This window comes from Dromaius novaehollandiae, chromosome 19, assembly GCF_036370855.1.
Source record: "Dromaius novaehollandiae isolate bDroNov1 chromosome 19, bDroNov1.hap1, whole genome shotgun sequence".
In the NCBI taxonomy this organism is placed as follows: domain Eukaryota; kingdom Metazoa; phylum Chordata; class Aves; order Casuariiformes; family Dromaiidae; genus Dromaius; species Dromaius novaehollandiae.
Window position 1 is genome coordinate 6411921 of NC_088116.1, and position 17603 is coordinate 6429523.

General features: G+C 63.2%; 1 protein-coding gene across 3 annotated transcripts in view; it reads left to right on the top strand.

Moving 5' to 3' along the window:
- SMG6 (SMG6 nonsense mediated mRNA decay factor) overlaps positions 1-17473 on the top strand; it is a 116648-nt gene extending 99175 nt beyond the window's left edge. For 2 of the 3 annotated variants that reach the window (XM_064523294.1, XM_026105635.2), the window contains exons 15-19: positions 1284-1433; positions 8644-8797; positions 12239-12450; positions 12791-12872; positions 14908-17473. In XM_064523294.1, the coding sequence (XP_064379364.1) occupies positions 1284-1433; positions 8644-8797; positions 12239-12450; positions 12791-12872; positions 14908-15038 (729 nt within the window). In that variant the 3' untranslated portion in view covers positions 15039-17473. The remainder of the gene's footprint in view (positions 1-1283; positions 1434-8643; positions 8798-12238; positions 12451-12790; positions 12873-14907) is intronic. The other variant, XM_064523295.1, reaches the window with a different exon arrangement.
- Positions 17474-17603: the final 130 nt, after the last annotated feature.

Consider the following 17603-nt stretch of genomic DNA (forward strand, 5'->3'; position numbering starts at 1 on the left):
GGGCCAAGGGGACTGTCTGGGTCAGCAGAAGAGCTGGGCTCGTGGGCAGCACGTGTTTGCAGCCAGCTGCTGTCAGGCCACGCATCGAGGAACAGGGACTTCTGGAATCCCATGCCGGTGGGGACCCCTTAGGGAGAGCAGTGAAGCCAGGAGGGATCTGGCTTGTGGACACCAGCCACTGCCTCCTGCCCGCCCATGTCCTGGGGATTTGGGCACATAGGGACAGGCCAGCACTGAATCCACCTGGTGCAGGGACAGCACAGTCCACCCTGGGGTCTCCAGCTGAGGCAGTGCAGGCAAACTGCGAAGGGGCTGGAGACCCCCCAGTGGGGAGAGCCAAGGGAAGGTCACTGCATGCAGTTTATCTAGGAGGGGGTGAAGATGTGACATGGTCCAGAAGCACCTGTGCGGGTAGGAGGTTGGAGAAACAGGGACCCTTAAGTTTAGCAAAGACAAGGTTCCCGGCCAGAAGCAGCATGACAAAGGCAGGCTAGAAGTAGGATGCAAATGTTAACAGAGGAAGTAATTAACCATTGAAATGACTGACCTCGAGACGTAGCGGATTCTCCATCATGTAGGGTTTTTAAATCAAGATTGAGTGTGTCTTTCTAAAACATCTGTTCCAGCTCAGCTTGAAGTTTTGGGGTGTGTGTAGGCATCTCTCTGGCCTATTCTGAGATCAAAACGGAGAACTGGAATTGGCTCTTTGGTCTCCTGAGTTCACGGATCTGAGCTTCCTGTCAAGATGCTCAGCTTGCATGTCTGGCCTCTAACGAGGCAGCGGTATCGCAGCAGCACTGTAAAACCCTGGGTGCAGACAGGTGAAGAAAAACAGCCTTTGCTCCTAGGGCTGTACAGTCTAAACAGACAGGCAAAGCAGAGAAACAGGGAAACATCATTCTCCCCATTTTACAGAATAGAAGCCAATAAAGCACCAGTGACTTGCCCAAGGCTGTGGAAAGAGTTTTCCACAGCTAGGAAGAGTTTGGGTTTAGAGCAGAGCTCTGAGCAGGGCTGTCCCTCCCCTGCCTTGTCGCTGGCCTCCCTAGCCCATTACCTTGTGTCTCACCTTGTCACTACCTGGATGTTGACTATTTATTTATTTTGCTTGCTTCTTTTGGATGATTAGAAATAGTCATCCATCAGCAAGTGGGACTGCACAGCCATGCACAGCTAGGGATTTGTCTGCTGGAAGGGGAAGAGCAGCGTGAGCAGAGTCCCTGCCACCAGCATCCTTTACAGTTACTTCCCTCTTGTTTTTGTCTTTATGCATTTCCTGGAAGAAGGAAGACGATGTGCTGATTGAGGCATTTGAAGATGATTCTGAGGCTGAAGGCAGCGGTGGAGAGTTTGACATCAAGGAACTGAGAGCCAAGAAGCAAGCCCTGGCCAGGAAAGTAGCTGAGCAGCAGCGTCGTCAAGACAAGATTCAGGTAGGATGGGCTGGGCAGCTGCAGGTTGTCTGGCCGAGGAGCTACTTTACTTTCGTACATGGGCTGATTGTGTCTCACTCTGTTGGTGGTGCTCAGGTGTTTCCTTGCCGTCCTTCAGGAATGGTGGCCTCTGGGAATGTCACATAGCACCTTGAACTTCCCAGGGGGAGGTGCCCCATGCTGCCTTTGTGAAACCCAGCAGCAGACTTAGCTTTGGCTTCAGTGGACAAGGTCAAATGAATGTCACTGCAGCACCCCTAGGGTAGTACCCTTACCTCAGGGTAAGACCTGCCCTTCCGGGCCCAGGGCTGAATGTGTCGGGGCCTGCCAGGGGCCCTCTTGAAGCTGGGCATCCCTTCATGGAGCTGCCAGCACAGCAGGGAGCCCTCGCAGGTGAGTGCCTTTGCTGACAGCAAACTGTCCCTTTGGGACACAGTCACTGTAGCAGCGAGGCCGGGTGAGAAATCAGCTTTCCTGTGCAGCAGGGCACAGGCAGACAGGGGAGAGGGTGGGACGTGAATGGCAGAGTTCACGTGGGAGCCAGAGGCAGGAAAAACAGTCTGCGAACTGCTCTTGCGGTCAGAGCGCTGCCTGCGGAGTGTGTTCTACTGTTGCCATCGCTATGGGGGAAAAGCATGGGATACAGGTGATCCTACCCTGGCCCCGGCCTGCTCTTAGGGCATTTCCCAGTGGGAACTGGTGAAATAAACCGCTCGCGCTGGGAGCGGACGCCTGGCGGTGCACACTGTTGCTTTAAGAGCAGACTCACATGCATGGCTGTTGGCTGCCTTGCTTGCTCTCAACCCCTCTTCCTCCAGCCTCGCAGCCCAGATGAGGATTTCTCAGCAGAGGAAAATTCTCCCTGGCTCCCCTCCCCCTCACCTCCGCCCTCTCTAATGCCCAGGGCCCTTCACTTCCATAATTCTTCATTTTCCAGCCTTGAACGTAAGCCAGACACATCTGTCTGGCCATATGCGTGAACTCTGCAGTGTGTGCCGAGGTGGTTGTAAAACAGGGCTGCTGAAGGCCCTACTGGGAGAGCGCGCACATGTGTACCCTCCGGCTACTGGCGCTGGGCCCAGAACCACTGCGCTTCACTTTTCCAAACCCACCCCAACCTTTCAGATTTCGCCTTTTCTTTCTTCATTTGAATTTTGAGAAATTCATATCAAGGCAAAGGTATAAATTGTGCCGGGAGGGAGGGGCCGCCCCCGCAAGCAAGTCCATTATTGTTGGCAGGTACCTGGGTCACATTAATACAATAAGGAAGAAAGCAGCAGTGAACGAGTGAGAGATTGGAGAGATGGGCTGTAAATTAAAGCGGCCTGAAGCCTTCCAGCCTCCCAGGGTTGTTAAGCGGGAGGTGTAAGTAAATTCCCCACTTCCCACTGCCTTGTACAGACACAGCAAACAGGAACTGCACATGTTCGGGGAGGGCAGTGTGTGCAGATCCCAGCCCCGGCGACCAGCCCAGCTGCAGCAGGGCCCCCGGGATTGCCGCTGCCCATTCTGCGGGGAGAGTGGGGGCTGCCTGATGTGTCAGGGGCTTTCTCCCTGGTGTGCTCCTCCCTTCCTCCCGAGCTGTGCTGGGGCCGGGGCTCGCAGGCGGAGAGAGGTCAAAATGAGGGTGTGGGCAGCTTCAGGGGCTGCACAGCTGAGAGCTGAGGTGCAGTTGGAGCCTGAATGTACGGGGTGGAGGAGAAGTCCTTGGGGCTTCAGTAAAGTCATCCAGGCCGTAGCTAGCTGGGAACAGCCTGGAGCAGAACATGTGTGCAGGCCCCGCTCCGCTCCCTGCCCTGGTACTGACCATGCAGCCGGAGCCAGAGAAGCGGAAGGGCTCAGAGGGAAAGCGCTGCTAGGTCCTGGGGCGGCCGCGGCGGGGCCAGCTCAGCACTGCATCTCCTTGAACTTCCCTGTCTTGACCTGTGGCTTTCTGATCTTAAGAGATTTTGTGCTTGGGCACTGTTTCCTGGGACCTGGGGTCATTCTGCCTTCTCTGTTTCATCCCATTTCTCCAGTTCAGTGCTAATCTATGGAGTTCGAACATCAGCTGCTTTCTGAGTTCCCCCTTCATTATGCTGGGAACAAGCTGCAGCTCCACATACTCATCTGTGTCCAGCAGATCTGGCTTCTGTCTTGCCACAGCTTAGAGCCTCAGCTCTCCCCGCACGGCCATGTGGTCGTGCCTGTGCTGTGATGGGTGCTCAGGCCCAGAGAGCCCAGGTGCCTCGCCTGCCTCCCAGGGAGACCGTGGTAAAGCGGGCAGTGACCCGGGGTTCAGGGTATGCCTTCGTCTCTTGACCTTTCATTTTCTTTTTCTGTGTTACAGTGCTCTCAGCCGTGAGTTTTCTGTGCTCCCTCTGTTGGCAGGGTTAGACATGCCCCAGGGGAGCATGATGTGGCCTCGCCTGGGCCGTGCGGAGTCGTGCTCCCTCTGCCTCCTTGGGACAGGAGTCCCCGACCTCCCCGCGTTCCTGTCTCTGTGCTATTGCAAGCCCTGGCCTGGCGTTTGGCTGCCTCCTGCCCCTTCGACTATCCTGCCGTTCCTGCCTCCAAGTCTTCCCCTGCTCAGAGATGGGTGTTGGGTTGGCTCCCCCCAGCTAAATTCAGTTTCTGCTTCCCAGCAGGTTTCCTTCCACTATCTTCCTTGCTTTGCTGTGCTCCCCGCCTCTTGCTGCCCAGCTCTTGCTGCCGATGGAGATCATCCACTTGATGCTTGTCCCACTTCACTGCTGCTCTTCCATCACTTGCCTTTGCTCTGTGGTCGGGGCTGGGAACGTGGCTTCTGCTACATCTCCTGGCTGCTGTCCCTGTCCCGTCAGCCTCTGCTGTAAGCAGACGGCTCCCGGTCTGCCTTCTGGTAGGCAGAGCCTCCCCAGATCCACGCAGGGGCTGGCATTTTGCAGCCTGGGCTCATCTCCCTGCTCACCTCCCTTGTGTCCCCTGGCAGGGGCGGCCCTGCTTGTCCACCGTGTCACAGCTCCCAGCCACAGCAAACGCTGTGGGCACACTCAGAGCAGCCCCAAAGCGGGGTTGTCCTTCATCGCATGCCTTGGGTCACTGCCCTGGCTCGGGTGCGCGTAGGGCTGTTGCTCAAACTGATGGGGAAGTTCAGGTCTGGGCAGAGTAAATGGGGGTGGCAGATGGCTTGTTCCTTTCCCCGCAGTCAGCACCAACTGCAGGGAGAGCCGGAGAGCTCAGCTCAATTCCTCTGCAGGCGCTTCGACCCCAAAGCCACCACGCCAAGGGGGGCAGATAGGCCGGGGGGGATTCACATCTCCGCTGCTTGCTCCCCTCAGCACCCCGGTAGCAGGGCAGCAGCCCTTTGCCGCCTGGCCACGCGTTTGGGGTTTGCCGCTCTCCCTGGCGGTGCTGCACCGTCTCCTCTGCCGCGTGCACCGCCGGCAACCTGTCTCTGCCCTCATCGCTGACCCAGAGCCGCGTTTCACCCCCTGCCGCAGGCCGGGGACGGCAGGGCTGTGAGCCGAAAGGCCAGGCCCGGGCCCGGGCGCTGCCCAAGCGTTTGGAGGGGCAAGAGGCCAGTGGGCAAGAGGAGGCGGCGGCTCCGGAGCTGCCGGGCTGGCGCAGGGCTGTGTCCCCTGCCAGCGTCCGTCCTGCCCTGCTCGCGGCTCCCCCGCCGCTTGGCCAGGCCCTTGGTCCATGCTGTTCAGAGTCCCCTGTCCTTTGTGCCGCCGCCGCGCGCTGGGAGCGGTCGAGTTTCCTGAGCGGTTGAAAACATCCCACCTGAAACATAACAGGCTCTTCCTCTGGATGCTGCTATTGTTTTGCTCAGCATTACAGAAGCAGCTTAACCGGGCGGCCAATGATGACATGTCTTCCCAAAATAGCCGCGCTCCTGTCCCTTCTGAGCCCACGGAACGGCCGCCCCCTTAAGATGCAGCCGCTCCTTTGTGGCGGGAGCGTGAGTAACTCGCTAAATATAGCCGCATCCCATTCGCGCGCTCCTCCGCGCGGAGGAACAATGCGGCGGGCGCACACGCGCCGACACGCACCTGCCTGGGAGCCGGTGCCTGCTGGCTGCGGAAGACGCACACCCACCCACGGCGGCTCCGCCGCGGCGGCGGCCCCGGCTTGCTACCAGGCACGGGGCACGTCTACTCCTGAGGAAGACGCTGCGGACGAACCTTGGAAGGAGGAAGCCCTCGAGCGGAGGCTAGGAAGGCATTGTTCTCGGCCCTGGAAAATCCGCCTCCGATCCCCGCGGAGCACACGGAGCCGGGACGGGCAGCGGCGCCGGGCTTCCCCGCTGCTGGGGAGCGGAGCGGTGGCCCGGAGCTGCTCGGGGCCGAGGAGGTGGTGGCAGATGGTGGCAGCCCCACGGGGCCTCGCAGGGCGGGCTCATCCCGTAAGAGCTGTCCCGGAGGTGGCAGGCGCTGGTCTCGGCTCGAGGCCCCTCCGCCAGCCCGGCACCGCGGGGAGAGCAGCTCTGCGCTCCGGGCGCTCGGCCTCTGGGGCTGAACCGCAGGCCAGGGCTACCCGTCGGGTACCCGCGCTGCTCGCGGCAGCGACCCTCCGGTCTCCGCTGTGGCGGGCTGCGGAAAACAGCCTCGTGGCCTGGCTCTGGTGGGCGCCAGTCCCCTTCCCAAGCTGGGAGTCCTTGGCCAGGCAGCAGCTTCCGGGGAATCCCCCAGGTGATTCCAGCTGATGGATGAGCTGGGAATTTGGGACTGTGCGCGCAGGAGTGTCTGATCTCAGTGCTGCCACCAGCTGGGGCAGCGGAGGGAGCCACCTCCGGCTCCCGCCGAGCTCCTGGGAGAAGCCCCCGGCACCGGGCTCCGGGCAGGGCCCCGGGCTGCCGGCGGGAGCAGCTCTCGCCGCCGCAGCTCGCAGGTGCCTCGGCCCGGGAGCTGGGGAGCCGGCCGGCCCCAGGGGGAGCAGGAGCTGCCTGCCCTAGCGGGCCCCTGCCACGTGCCAGCACCGCGGGGTCGCTCCGCCTGGAGCCGCGGAGCAGGTTTAACCCCCATCAGGACTCAAATCTGCCCGTCTTGCAGGCTTTGAGCGCTGCGGTGAGGCCGTACCTCTGCCGCTTTATCCCTGCTGCTCTTCCAGGGGTTTCCTGCAAACCCCTCCTGCGCACAGGCCTCCATCCCCATCCGAGCAGTGGGGAAACTGAGGCACGGGGGGCTGGCGGGTCGCTCCCCGGCGCAGCACCGTGCCCCCGGCGCGGAGGCAGGCCTGGAGACCGGCGGCCCCTCCTCGCACGCCGCGGGGCCGCTCGCAGGCCCCAGCACCGGCCGAAGGGTTAACGCGGCGCTCGCCTCCCGGCCCGCACATGGGCTCCCTTTCGTCCCTGGCGCGGGGCCAGCGCGAGTCCGCATGAATCACAGGCCACTCCCCTCCCCCCCGAACCCCTTGGCCAGAGGCTTCTGCAGCCTTTTACTCACACAAACAAAAATAAATCTCGCTGCCGGCCTCTGAACTCTGCAAAGGCGAGTTTCCCTCTGGCTCCCCGAGCGGCCCGGAGCTGTGCGAGGGGACTTGGCACGCTCCCCGCCGACCTCGCTCTTTCACTCCCGGCGCATCCTGTGTCCTTCTCTCACCGGGCGGCCCGGGGAGCGGAATGGGACGTGACGGCCGGCACAGGCGTCGCTCGCAGCTGCCAGGAATCGGCCGGGTACGGCCGGCGAACGCCGCCAGGGCAAATGCCACGCACGAGGGACCCGCCCCGGGTTCGCGCCCGGAGCGCGGCCCCCGCCGTCACCTGCAGTCCCCGCGGCCGGGGGCGTGCGGGTAGGTGATGGTCCCGCTCACGAGGCCGCCGGCGCGGGCTGGCGGGAGCCCAGGCGTCGAGGAGCCGCGCTGGGGCGTAGCCGGGCTCTCCTCGCTCACGTAGGACCGGCTTTGCCCATCAGAGGCTGCTCTCCGCTGGGACCTGCCGTTTTGCTCACTCTTCCTGCAAGGTCAGAGCCGTTTCACTCGGCGGCTGCGTGGGGACAACGTGCTGCCACGCTTTGGCTCTCCGCGTTGGCCCTTCTCCGCGGCAGGTCGAGGCTAGCAGAGCTCCGGCACTCGAGGAGCATCGCCCCTGCGCCAGCCCCGCGCGGGGGAATGGGCATGGCCGCGTCGGTGGAGCAGTGGCCGAGGAGCGGCACTGCCAGGAGGAGGGTGCGAGGCACGCGGTGGAGGTTATGGCTGCTGACTTGTCTGGAGACCCTTGTGGGAGGTGGCACCGTCAGGACGGCTTGATTTAAAGCCAGATGGCAACACTTGGAAATGGATTAAAACCCACTTATTTCCATGGCCGCTGCTGGCCGGTGCAGCTCATCGTTTCAGGGTGCCTTCGAGGCTTTGGCAAGATGGCAGGAGGGTTCGGACCTCACCAGGGCCAGGGGGAACCTCCCGGCGCGTTGGGCAGCGTGGGGCTGGCAGAAAGGCTGAGCTGGGCTTCCCCCGCCGGCCCTGGGGCGCTTTGTGCGGGCACGAGCCCGGTGTCGCAAGGCTTTGCATGGCGGACGCGCTCCATAGCGGTGCCGCCGTGCTCCATGGGTGAGCAGTTCCTATTAGAGGCAACAAACAGCAGCAAGTCCAGGGAAGCTATTTTTAAGTAGAGGAAGCACTAGAATAGCATCCTGAGTTTTTTAAGCCTCTGACTTACTAAAGAGCCCAAGTCCTTCGATAGCATCTAAAGTAATACGTGAGCTCCTGGGTCTCTTTTTGGCAGCAAGCGTTAGCTGAAGGGCTGGGTACAGCCCTGGAGGGTTGCTGGAAAAGCCCAGCAGACCCTCCCCATGTGTGTGAGGCCCTCTGGCCTCCTGTGGGTGCGTAGGGCTCAGTCAAGGACAGTGCTTTGGGTTTCCAGGCCTGGAATCCACCTGGCTTCCCAGCTGGATGCAGTCGGAAAAGGCACGGCATGTGCGAGACCCGGTGTGGCAGCGAGCGACTTGCAGCCGAGCATCCCCTCCCCACAGACCTCTCCGCCTGCCGCCTGCTCAGGGGTCTGTGTTAGGATGCTTTTGGCAGGACTCATGTCCCAAACTGCTTTGTTTTCGCTGGGGAGCTTGTCACCTGGAGCCGTTGCCCTCTGGAGTCCCACAGCCTCCCTCTTCCATCCCCCATTTCTCTTCTCATCCCTGTTTTGCGTTAGGGGAGGGCCAGTGGCACTGGTGCAGATCAGGCCTGGCAACCACCTGGCAACCGCAGTTCCTGGGGCCGCTGTCCTACTTGCTCATCCTCTGTCCTTCTCCTTCAGGCCGTGCTGAAAGATCAGAGTCAAGTGAGGCAGATGGAGCTGGAGATCAGACCCGTCTTCCTGGTCCCGGACACCAATGGCTTCATCGACCACCTCAGCAGCTTGGCGACGCTCCTGGAGTGCAGGAAGTTCATCCTGGTGGTGCCCCTGATCGGTGAGTGGGGCTGGCGGAGGTGCGGGCTCCCCTCTCCCCCCGGCACGGGCCGTCCCGCCGTGCTGGGGCCTCCTCTCCCCGGCCCCGCGAGCCCCCAGCGCCTGTGTGGTCCGGAGCCGGCCGGCTCGCGCCGCGGCTGGCTGGCAGCAGAGGTGGGGTGGCGTCTGCCGTGCCGAGCTGGCGGCTGAGCTGGGCCTGGGCATGAGCCGCTTGCTTGTGCTCGACGGAGCTGCGCCTTCCTCCAGCAGCGGCAGCGGCCCCCGGCCTGTGCCGTGCTTCTCCCTTCCTGCCCGTGGCACGAAGCGGGCTCCTCTCCCTGTGCTGCGTTTGGGGGTGCCAGGGGCTGTGAGAGGCCGGCGGGTGTTAAACGGGATTTGGAGGGAATTTTGGAGGGAGCAAGGAGGAGGAATTGTTAAACAATCAAAGCAGATAGCTTATCCCAGCTGAGCTAGGGCTTAGGCAGCCCGAGCAAATGGCCGGCCTGTGTCCCAGCGTCTCCAAGCTGCTCAAGCCCAGCCCTTCTTTTTATCCTTATAAAGCTCGCAGTAAAACAGCAAGCTGGTTCCCGTTATTGGTAAACACTCACCCTGGCAGATAACGGCTGTGCTGCTGGGTGGTCTCCCAGGGTGGCGGGAGGCTTTGGGCAGATGCCTTTGCTCTGATTGTTTGATTGCTCTCTGGGCTCGAGGTAACGCTGCTGCGGCCAGTGTCGCGCGGGGGCCGGGCGAGCCCGGTGCCAGCCTGCCCTGCACAGGGTCCCGGCGGGCAGCAGCGGCCAGGGCAGGCGTGTGGCCAGGCGCCGCGGAGCCCGCGCTCTCCCGTCCCGGCTCAGCCCCGGAGGCCGGGGGCCCCGTGGGCATCTCCGGCGTCCAGGCAGCGAGGTGTACACCCGTGCTGCTCTCCTGGCCCGCGGCACGCAGGGGTGTCTGCCCTCCGCACCGCTGCGGGGCTTCCTTCGCGGCTGCCGGCGCCCGGCAGAAAGCTCTGCCTGCCCCAGAGCAAACGCCCCGCTGCTGCCTTTCCCCGCGGGACTGCTGGGCTTGGGGACGGCCCCGTCGGTGGGGAGCAGGCCAGTTGCCTGCCCAGCTCAGCGCGGAGCAGTCGGGTGCTCCGCAGCGCCCGAGCTTTGTGCGAAAGGGAAGGGAAGGAAGCCGTGAGCCCGGCAGAGCTCGCAGAGCCCAGGGGGCTGCGGGAAGCGTGTCAACACCTGCAAGTGCTGGCATCTTCCCTGGAGCCGTAGCGCTGCCTCCCCGGTGCTCTCACGTGGTTTGCGTGAGGCTTGCTGAGCCGAAGCCCAGCCAGGAGCGGTTGCTGCAGGAGAGCTGAAAACCCTGTTACCGTCCCTGAACCTGCAGTATGAGGATGGGCCTGTCGTGCCCCGGCTCAGGCGGGTTGCGCAGGAGGAGCCGCAGCGACGGCACTGAGAGCTGCCGTCTTCTCCTGCCCTGCCACCTCCCCGCACAGCCCCATCCCCGCGCTGGGGGACAGCGTGCCTCACCTCCCGCAGCCTGCCAGGAGCCTCCCCTGCTTTGCCCTGGAGCTGAACACTCTCTGTCTGGGCAGGCTGTTAGTTGAATTCCCCCTCGTGCCCCAGGGAGGCCATCGAAGATGAGAACCAAGCGTGGGTAGGAGGAACTTGTCCGCTGGCGTAAGCCAGGGGCCGGTGACCGCTGGGGGCAGAGGCCTCGGTGCCATGCCCCATCGCTAGACGCTGGACAGCCATGGCCGTGCCCGTCCCCCGGCACGGGGCCCTCGTCGCGCTCTTCCTGGGGATGCAGCAAGGGGTTAAGCATGCAGCTTCGCATTCGGTTTGTTTCTCTTGCTCTTTAACCTGCTCCGTGCTCCTTGAGGCTGACCCCGCCATGGAGAAGCCAGGCCTGGTGCAGAAGCACAAACAAGCCTCCCCTTTGAAGCCTGTTTAGCTTGGAAGCAGGAAGGCGGATTTCGGGAGGGAATACCAGCTTTTCCTGTTTGATGTTCCGTTCTTGCACGGCTCCCCCCACCCCTCGCCCAGCCGTGCATTGTGTGGAAATGGCAGCACCAGGTCGCTGAAAGCAGTAGCAAGAAGAGTCGGCTGAGAGCGAAGCGCAAGGCAGCTCCATGCAGCTTTAATTTGAATACCCAGACAGTGAGTGCCAGTCTCACCATGGAACAGAGCGATCACGCAGGCTCCCCGGGCAGTGATTCACAGCACTGGGGAGAGGCCTCAGACCCCGAGCTCTCTCCCCGAACCCCCAAGGAATGCATAGTTCCCACTTGAACTCAGGACTTGGCTCCAAGCTCGGAAACAGTCTTCAGAAATGAAGCCATGGCTAAAACACACACTGTGCGCACAGAGGCTCCCTCGCACACACGTGCACACCAGCGCTCTCGCGCCCAGCCCCGGGCACGGACGCAGGCGAGGATGCGTGTGTGCACATCTGGGGACACGGCTGTGTGCGCAGCTGCCCACCTGGGCAGCATCTTGCTCGCACACGAGCGCTCGCCGTGCAACAGAGCAGCTCTTGCAGCAGACCCAGCGCGGTGGGGTGGGTTCCTCCCGGAGCTCTGGTGTCTCTCGGGCCACTGCACAGCTCGTGGGGGCAGAGAGGCTGGTGTCCCCGCTGCTTGGCAGCAGTACAGGAGGCTGTAGGATTTGACAGTCTCCAGTTAAGCCAAATGGGCTGGGAATCCGCCTGAGCTCAGGCTCAAGTTCGTCTTGAGCAGCATGTGTCAGGACAGATGTGCAAGCCCTGCAGCAGCCCCAGATGGGCGAGGTGTTGGAGTGTCTTCCCTGCGCCAGTCGTCCCTGCAGGGAGCTTGGGACAGCAGCTTCAGGTGCAAAAATAGGGCTAGGACTCGCGTGGGAAGCAAAGCGAGAGTGAGAACTGCCTGCTCCCGAGTGGGACCTTATCCACACGTGCAGCCCTGTTACAGGAGGGCAGCAGCTTTCTGCGCTGAAAGCGAGTCCAGTGAGTCGAGAGGAGGAAACGGAGCCGGGCAGCCCAGCACAGGCCGGGAGGTGCACTGCTGCCAGCCGTCACTGTGGTCAGGCACCCAGGGGAGCAGGGTGGCAGGAGGCCATGGTTTTCGTCCTCCTTCGGTCACGCGTGGAGGTGCCTCGGTCGTGATGCAGGAGGAGCCGGTGGGGACCGTGGGGTAGGACGTGGCGTTTGGAAGAGCGCAGCGCCCCGCGCGAGCGTGCCCTGCACGCCACGGGAGAGGGACGCCCTGCGCTCCGCGAGCCGAGCCAGGTGACACGCAGAGGTGGAAAGGCTGCAAAGCTTTTCCAGACCAGCAGCCAAGTCCAGGAGCACGGGGACACTGCGGCAGCTGAACCCAGATTTCCTGAGCCAGCTCCCAGTGCCCCGGCCCCGAGGCCTTGGCAACTCATACACTTCAGCAGCAGGTCACGAGAGCACCTTGTCGCGTAGTAACTGTACCTCCTCTTCCTGTTTCAAGTGATAAACGAGCTGGATGGCCTGGCCAAGGGCCCAGAGATGGAGCACCGGGCCGCAGGCTATGCCCGCCAAGTGCAGGAGAGAGCCAGGAAGTCCATCGAGTTCCTGGAGGAGCGATTTGAGAGCCGTGACAACTGCCTGAGGGCTCTGACCAGCCGAGGCAACGAGCTGGAGTCCATCTCCTTCCGCAGCGAAGACACCACGGGCCAGCAGGTAAGGGGGGGCCGCGGCCCCAGCAGGACCCCGCGGGGAGGGAGCCGGGTGGGGGACGCGGAGGCAGGGCTGCCAGTGTGCGCGCTGGGGTGGGGGTCTTCTCCGCTGCCTCCCAGAGGGCAACCAGCACCCCCATCCCTGGGCTCTGCGTGCTCTGAGCGGAGAGCAGCTCTGCCCTTTTGCAGGCGGCCGAGCAGCACTGCTGTGTGCGTTAACGGCTTGGAGCAGCCCTGCTCTCTGCTGAGCTGTGACTGAGCTTTTAGAGAGCAATGTAGAAATTTAGGGGGGGCAGTGTGCAGGTTTTTTTCCTGCCAGGCCTAATGTTGCCCTTTTCTTCCAGGGAAACAACGATGACCTGATTCTGTCCTGCTGCCTCCACTATTGCAATGACAAGGCCAAGGATTTCATGCCCTCTAACAAAGGTATGGCATCCTCACGTCCCCTTTGTCCCTGCTCTGTTGCATCCCACAGGCGGCTCGGTTTCTCTTTCATGGCCCTTTGAGCCAATCCCTCCCGCATTTTGCCGCTTTCAACACCCAGGTGTCACCTCCTGCCTCCGATCGGCCCCAGGCTGTTGCCCTGGTATCACATTTACAAATGCGCACCTCACCGCGCTTCCTGTGATGCCCCGGCCTGAGAAGCCCCTACAAATGTCTGCAGAGCCATTGCTGCCTCTCGAATCCTGCCTTAAAATGCTCTTTTGCTACAACCGAACCTGATGGTGGCTAGGCTGCCGAGGCCTCTGCTTGCTTTTGACTTTATCAGCCGTGATGTTACCCATGTGCATGTCCACCACCTCATCTTTTGTTGGGGTGGCGAGTGGGACGGGGCCTCTCTGCCTACACGCTGCTCTTCTGAGCGCAGCAGGATGCAGCAACCATGGACTAGGGCCTACGGAAAGGAGGGGGCGATGGCAGAGGTTACAGAGGGCCAGGACAGCCCTTAAGAGAAGTTGACGCCCAAAGTTTGCACTAAGCCTGGGAAACCGGTTGTCTGGGCCACCTTGGTTTCCTCGCCTCCTCTTGAGAGCGCGAATAGCAGGTACAAGCCCAGCGCCTGCCTGTGCAGAGCCCGTCTCCTGCCGCCGGGGCCGCGCGTGCCGGTGCCGTGCCCAGCGGAGCAGGAGAGGTCGCACGCGGGATGCGGCCCGGGGCCAGCTGCGGGCGGTGGGAAGGGGCCTGTTCCCCGCGGGCCGTGGTGCCTCCCGGGCTGGTGCCTTTTGCCTCCTGATGTCCCGTTGGCATCTGGCAGGGCGTGCTAGGACCAGACAACCGCAGCGCCGTTGCCAGGGCGGCCAGGATGGGAATTATATCAGCAGCTGCCCAAGAAATCAACCCACATTTGTCAGTGCGAATTCTTAGCAGCTTAACTTGTCAGATTCACAGAGAAACCGTCACCAAATGTTTATGTGTAAATGATGCTGAATTTTGAAATCATGTGGATTATGGCGAATGGGGCCTGACAAGCTGACAGCCTCTGGTTTGTAACAAGGAGGCGCGTCACCAGCTCCGAGCAGAGGATGTTTATTGTTACACATTTCTTAAAGTGTCCGCACAAAACTTCCCAATCCTACTTTCAGCAGCGCTCAGCCCCAGGCCTGCCCTCCCGCGCGGCCGCCCCGACACCCCGCTCCCCGCGGCCGGGCTGCACACCCCCTGCCTTGGCCCAGGCCAGCCGGAGCACGCGCCCCTCCATCCTCAGCTCCGGCACCGCGATCCTAGCCCGTGCTCCTCGTGAACCTCCCCTTCCCCTCAGCCTGCTGCTCCCAGCGCAGCCAATCTGGGCCCATGTTGGGCTCCCATAAACTCTGTTTTTTCCATTCCCGTCCTGGCTCGGAGGCACTGTGTTTCCTGTGCTCATAGGAACAGTGCTCTGGTCACAGGACCCAGCTGCTTACACATACCCCATATGCTTCCCCTGCTTCACATACACGTAAGCGTGGCTCCCACATCCCCAGCCCGGCGCGTTGCGTGCGGGGCAGCTCATCCATCTGGGGGCAAGATCCCTTCAGTGACTTCTCAGGCTTCAGCTCTTTCTGTCTGTCTGAGCGTAAGCCAGAAATGCCTCAGTGTCTGTGGCTACTCCAAAAGCTGCTCGAAATAAGGGTTAGTTTTAGATCTTCTAATGAGATCACCAGAATAATAGCACCAGCTTCCTGCTGGAGCCAGGGTCGCAGGCCGTCTTCCTGGCTTGGGTCAGGCGAAGGCACCTCCTGTTCCCCGGCTGCCGCTCTGCGCACCACCCCGGCGCGGGCAGCGGGCAGCGCTGAGCCCTGGCTCTGCGTCCTGGCCTTCCCGGCTCTGGGAAGGTGCAAGGGGCAGGCCGCGGGCAGGGGTTACCAATCAGCTCGCCAAGCCAGAGCGAGGGGCTAGGAGAAGGCACGGCCTGGCTGCTACCGGCGCGAGGGCTGGGGGCAGGGCAGGTCCCGGCGTCACTCCGGTTTCGCTCTCGTTCCAGATGATCCGATCCGGTTGCTCAGGGAAGTGGTTTTGCTCACGGACGACCGGAACCTGCGAGTCAAAGCGCTGACCCGCAACGTGCCCGTGCGGGACATCCCCACCTTCCTCAAGTGGGCCCAGGAGGGCTGAGGGGGCCGAGCAGGGAGGAGAGCCCCTCAGTGAGTAACGCAGCGTGCTGCGGTGGGAGACCGGCTTCGGAGGCAGCCCTCGCCACGCGTCGCCACCGCCTGCCAGCCCACAACGAACAATAAACGCCACGTCTTCAACCCACCCCAGAATGGCCGTGCTGCGGAGGGCCCCCCCGGGGGCAGGCAAGCTGGGAAGGTCATTGCTGTGGATGGTTCACGCGGAGGCTGGGACATTGAGGGTCCCGCCATCCTTCGGGCGGTGCTGGAGCAGAGCCGGAGAGCCCTGCTGTCTAGGGAAGCTTTGGCTGAGCCCACGCCAGATCGCCAGCCTTTTGCTTGGTTTGCTTGGTTGCAGAGAGCGCGAGGCACGAGGCAGTGTCTCTTTGGGTTTGCAGTCTGTTAGGACCGGGGACGTGACAGTGCGGACTTTGGGATCACTTATTCTAGCTCAGCCCCGAGAGCGAAGCCCTGCTGGCGCAGCCCTGGGCCCCGGGACTGCCTGTGCCCCTCGGAGATGCTGTGGACTTCAAGGTCGGGCTCCCTCCTGCCCGGCCGCGCGCTCTGCTCTCCCGTCATCCCTCCTCCCCCAGCCTGTTCGTCTCACCGGGCTCCGGCAGCACCCAGGCTCCTCTCCCCTTCCCCACCCTACTCCCGGCCCACCGGAGCGGGGCTGCTACTGGCCACCGACCTGGCCCCTCACGTCCCACCGAGGGAGACACTGCCGGCTGCTTGCGGGGGCTCTTCTCCTCTCCCTGGTGCGGAGTTTGCTGTTGAGTTTCAGTTCAGGCTGCGGTTGGTGTTAGTTTTCAGGTGTGCGTGCTGCCTGCACCGGGACGAAGGCTTCAAACCCCCCCCCCCCCAGCTGCTCTCGCCCTTGTGCTCTGCCCCGCTGCCCACCCCAGGCATGAGCTGCCCCCTCCCTCTACCCCCCCCCAACCCCTTGGTCCCACTCTGCTCCCTCGAGGCACCTTTTCAACCTACTAAGACTTTGGCACGAGGCCAACAAGAGCCACCGAGTCCCTGGGGTGCCGGGACAGGCTGTCTCGCAGGTCCCCAGGCTCCTCCTGTGCGTGGGCACCAGCTCGTGCCCGTGGCTCTGGGGCCGGGCAGGGCTGCAGGGTGACCAGGCGCTGCCACCGCCACCTGCCCGCCTGCGTGTCCCAGCTGCCCCCCCGCTGCGCAGGGAGCCCTGAGCGGCCACTGCTGCCACGGCCCCGGTTGTGCGGCGTCACCCGGCAGCAGGAGCAGCGCAGGGGCTGGGCAGTGCATCCCCCCCCCCATTGCCACATTGCCTCCACCACCGAGCTTTTGCAACCCCCCCCCCCCCCCCTTCAAATCCCCGTTGCACTCCAGCAACAGGAGCTAAGCGGGAGCGTTAGCCAGAGACCGAGAGCCCCTGGCGCTGCAGCAAGCACCAGTCCCGAGGCAGGGAGGGGGTTGCCCTTCCTGGGAGCCCTGCAGCACCCGGTGTCTGCCGGGGAGCAGCAGCCGTGGGAGGGACGCAGGAAAGTGGCAGAGGAAGCAGCAGGGCTGAAACCAGCGTTTTCCTTTCCCGAGTCGGCGGCTTGGGGCCGGGGTCCGCGCTGGAGCGCGTTCGAGCAGGAACCCAGCGTCAGCCCTGCTTAAGCCTTCGCCGGCTGCCCGGCCCCACGGCGCGAGCCGAAGCGGGGCAGCAGGGCCTGCAACGCTCCGCAGGGCCGCTCAACGCCCGCTCCGACAGCCAGCGGGCCGTGGGGCATGGAGCAGCCCTTCCCCTGCACCGGCCACCGCAGCGGGGCTGCACGGCGCCGCGCCCAAGAGGAGCGAGGGTTTGCGCTCGTTCGCCCGGACCACGCGGATGCCCTGGCCGCAGGGGCGGCTGCCGGCCGAGGAGGGTCTGAGCGCAGGAGCAGAGCCGGATCGCCAGGGACTTGGGGAGCCCCGAGCAGCGTGGGGCACCAGCGCCGGCCCAGCATCTCCCGGGCCCGCGGGAAGCAGCGAGCGCGAGCGGCCGAAGACTCTGCCGCGGGGACCGGGCCAGCCCCCACCTGTGTACAGAGCTGCGCTGCGCTCGAGCAGCGCGCGGACTTTTCTTTCTCCTCACAGCTGATTGCGTTTGAAATGTTCGTGTCCTAACGAAGCGGCACAGAGCTGCCCCAGGCCGCGCGGCGGGCGGGAGGACGAGCGGCAAGGCCGGGCCGGTGGCTGGGGCACGCTCAGCTCCGAGGGCCGCACGGCCCTGCCGGACTCGGGTCCTGCACTGCTGGGGTGCCGCACAGCCCGGCAGCCCCCCGGGGAGGGCTGGGGCCTGGGGGCTCAGCACCCCTGTGCCTGGGGGCAGCGCCAGGCCGCTGCCCTCACCTCCCCCGGGAGCCCTTTCCTTGGGGAGAAGGCTGGGTTTGGACTATCCTGTTACGATGGTTTTAATAATTTTTAGTATTAAACACTGGTCTGTGCTGCCGTGTTGTTTCATTCGCCATTGGCGGGCGAGCGGCGGGGATGGGCACCGGGGGGGCTGCCGGCAGGCGGGACGTGGCCGCGCTCCCATCACCCAGGGAAGACGGCGGGCACACGTCCCCGCAGCCGC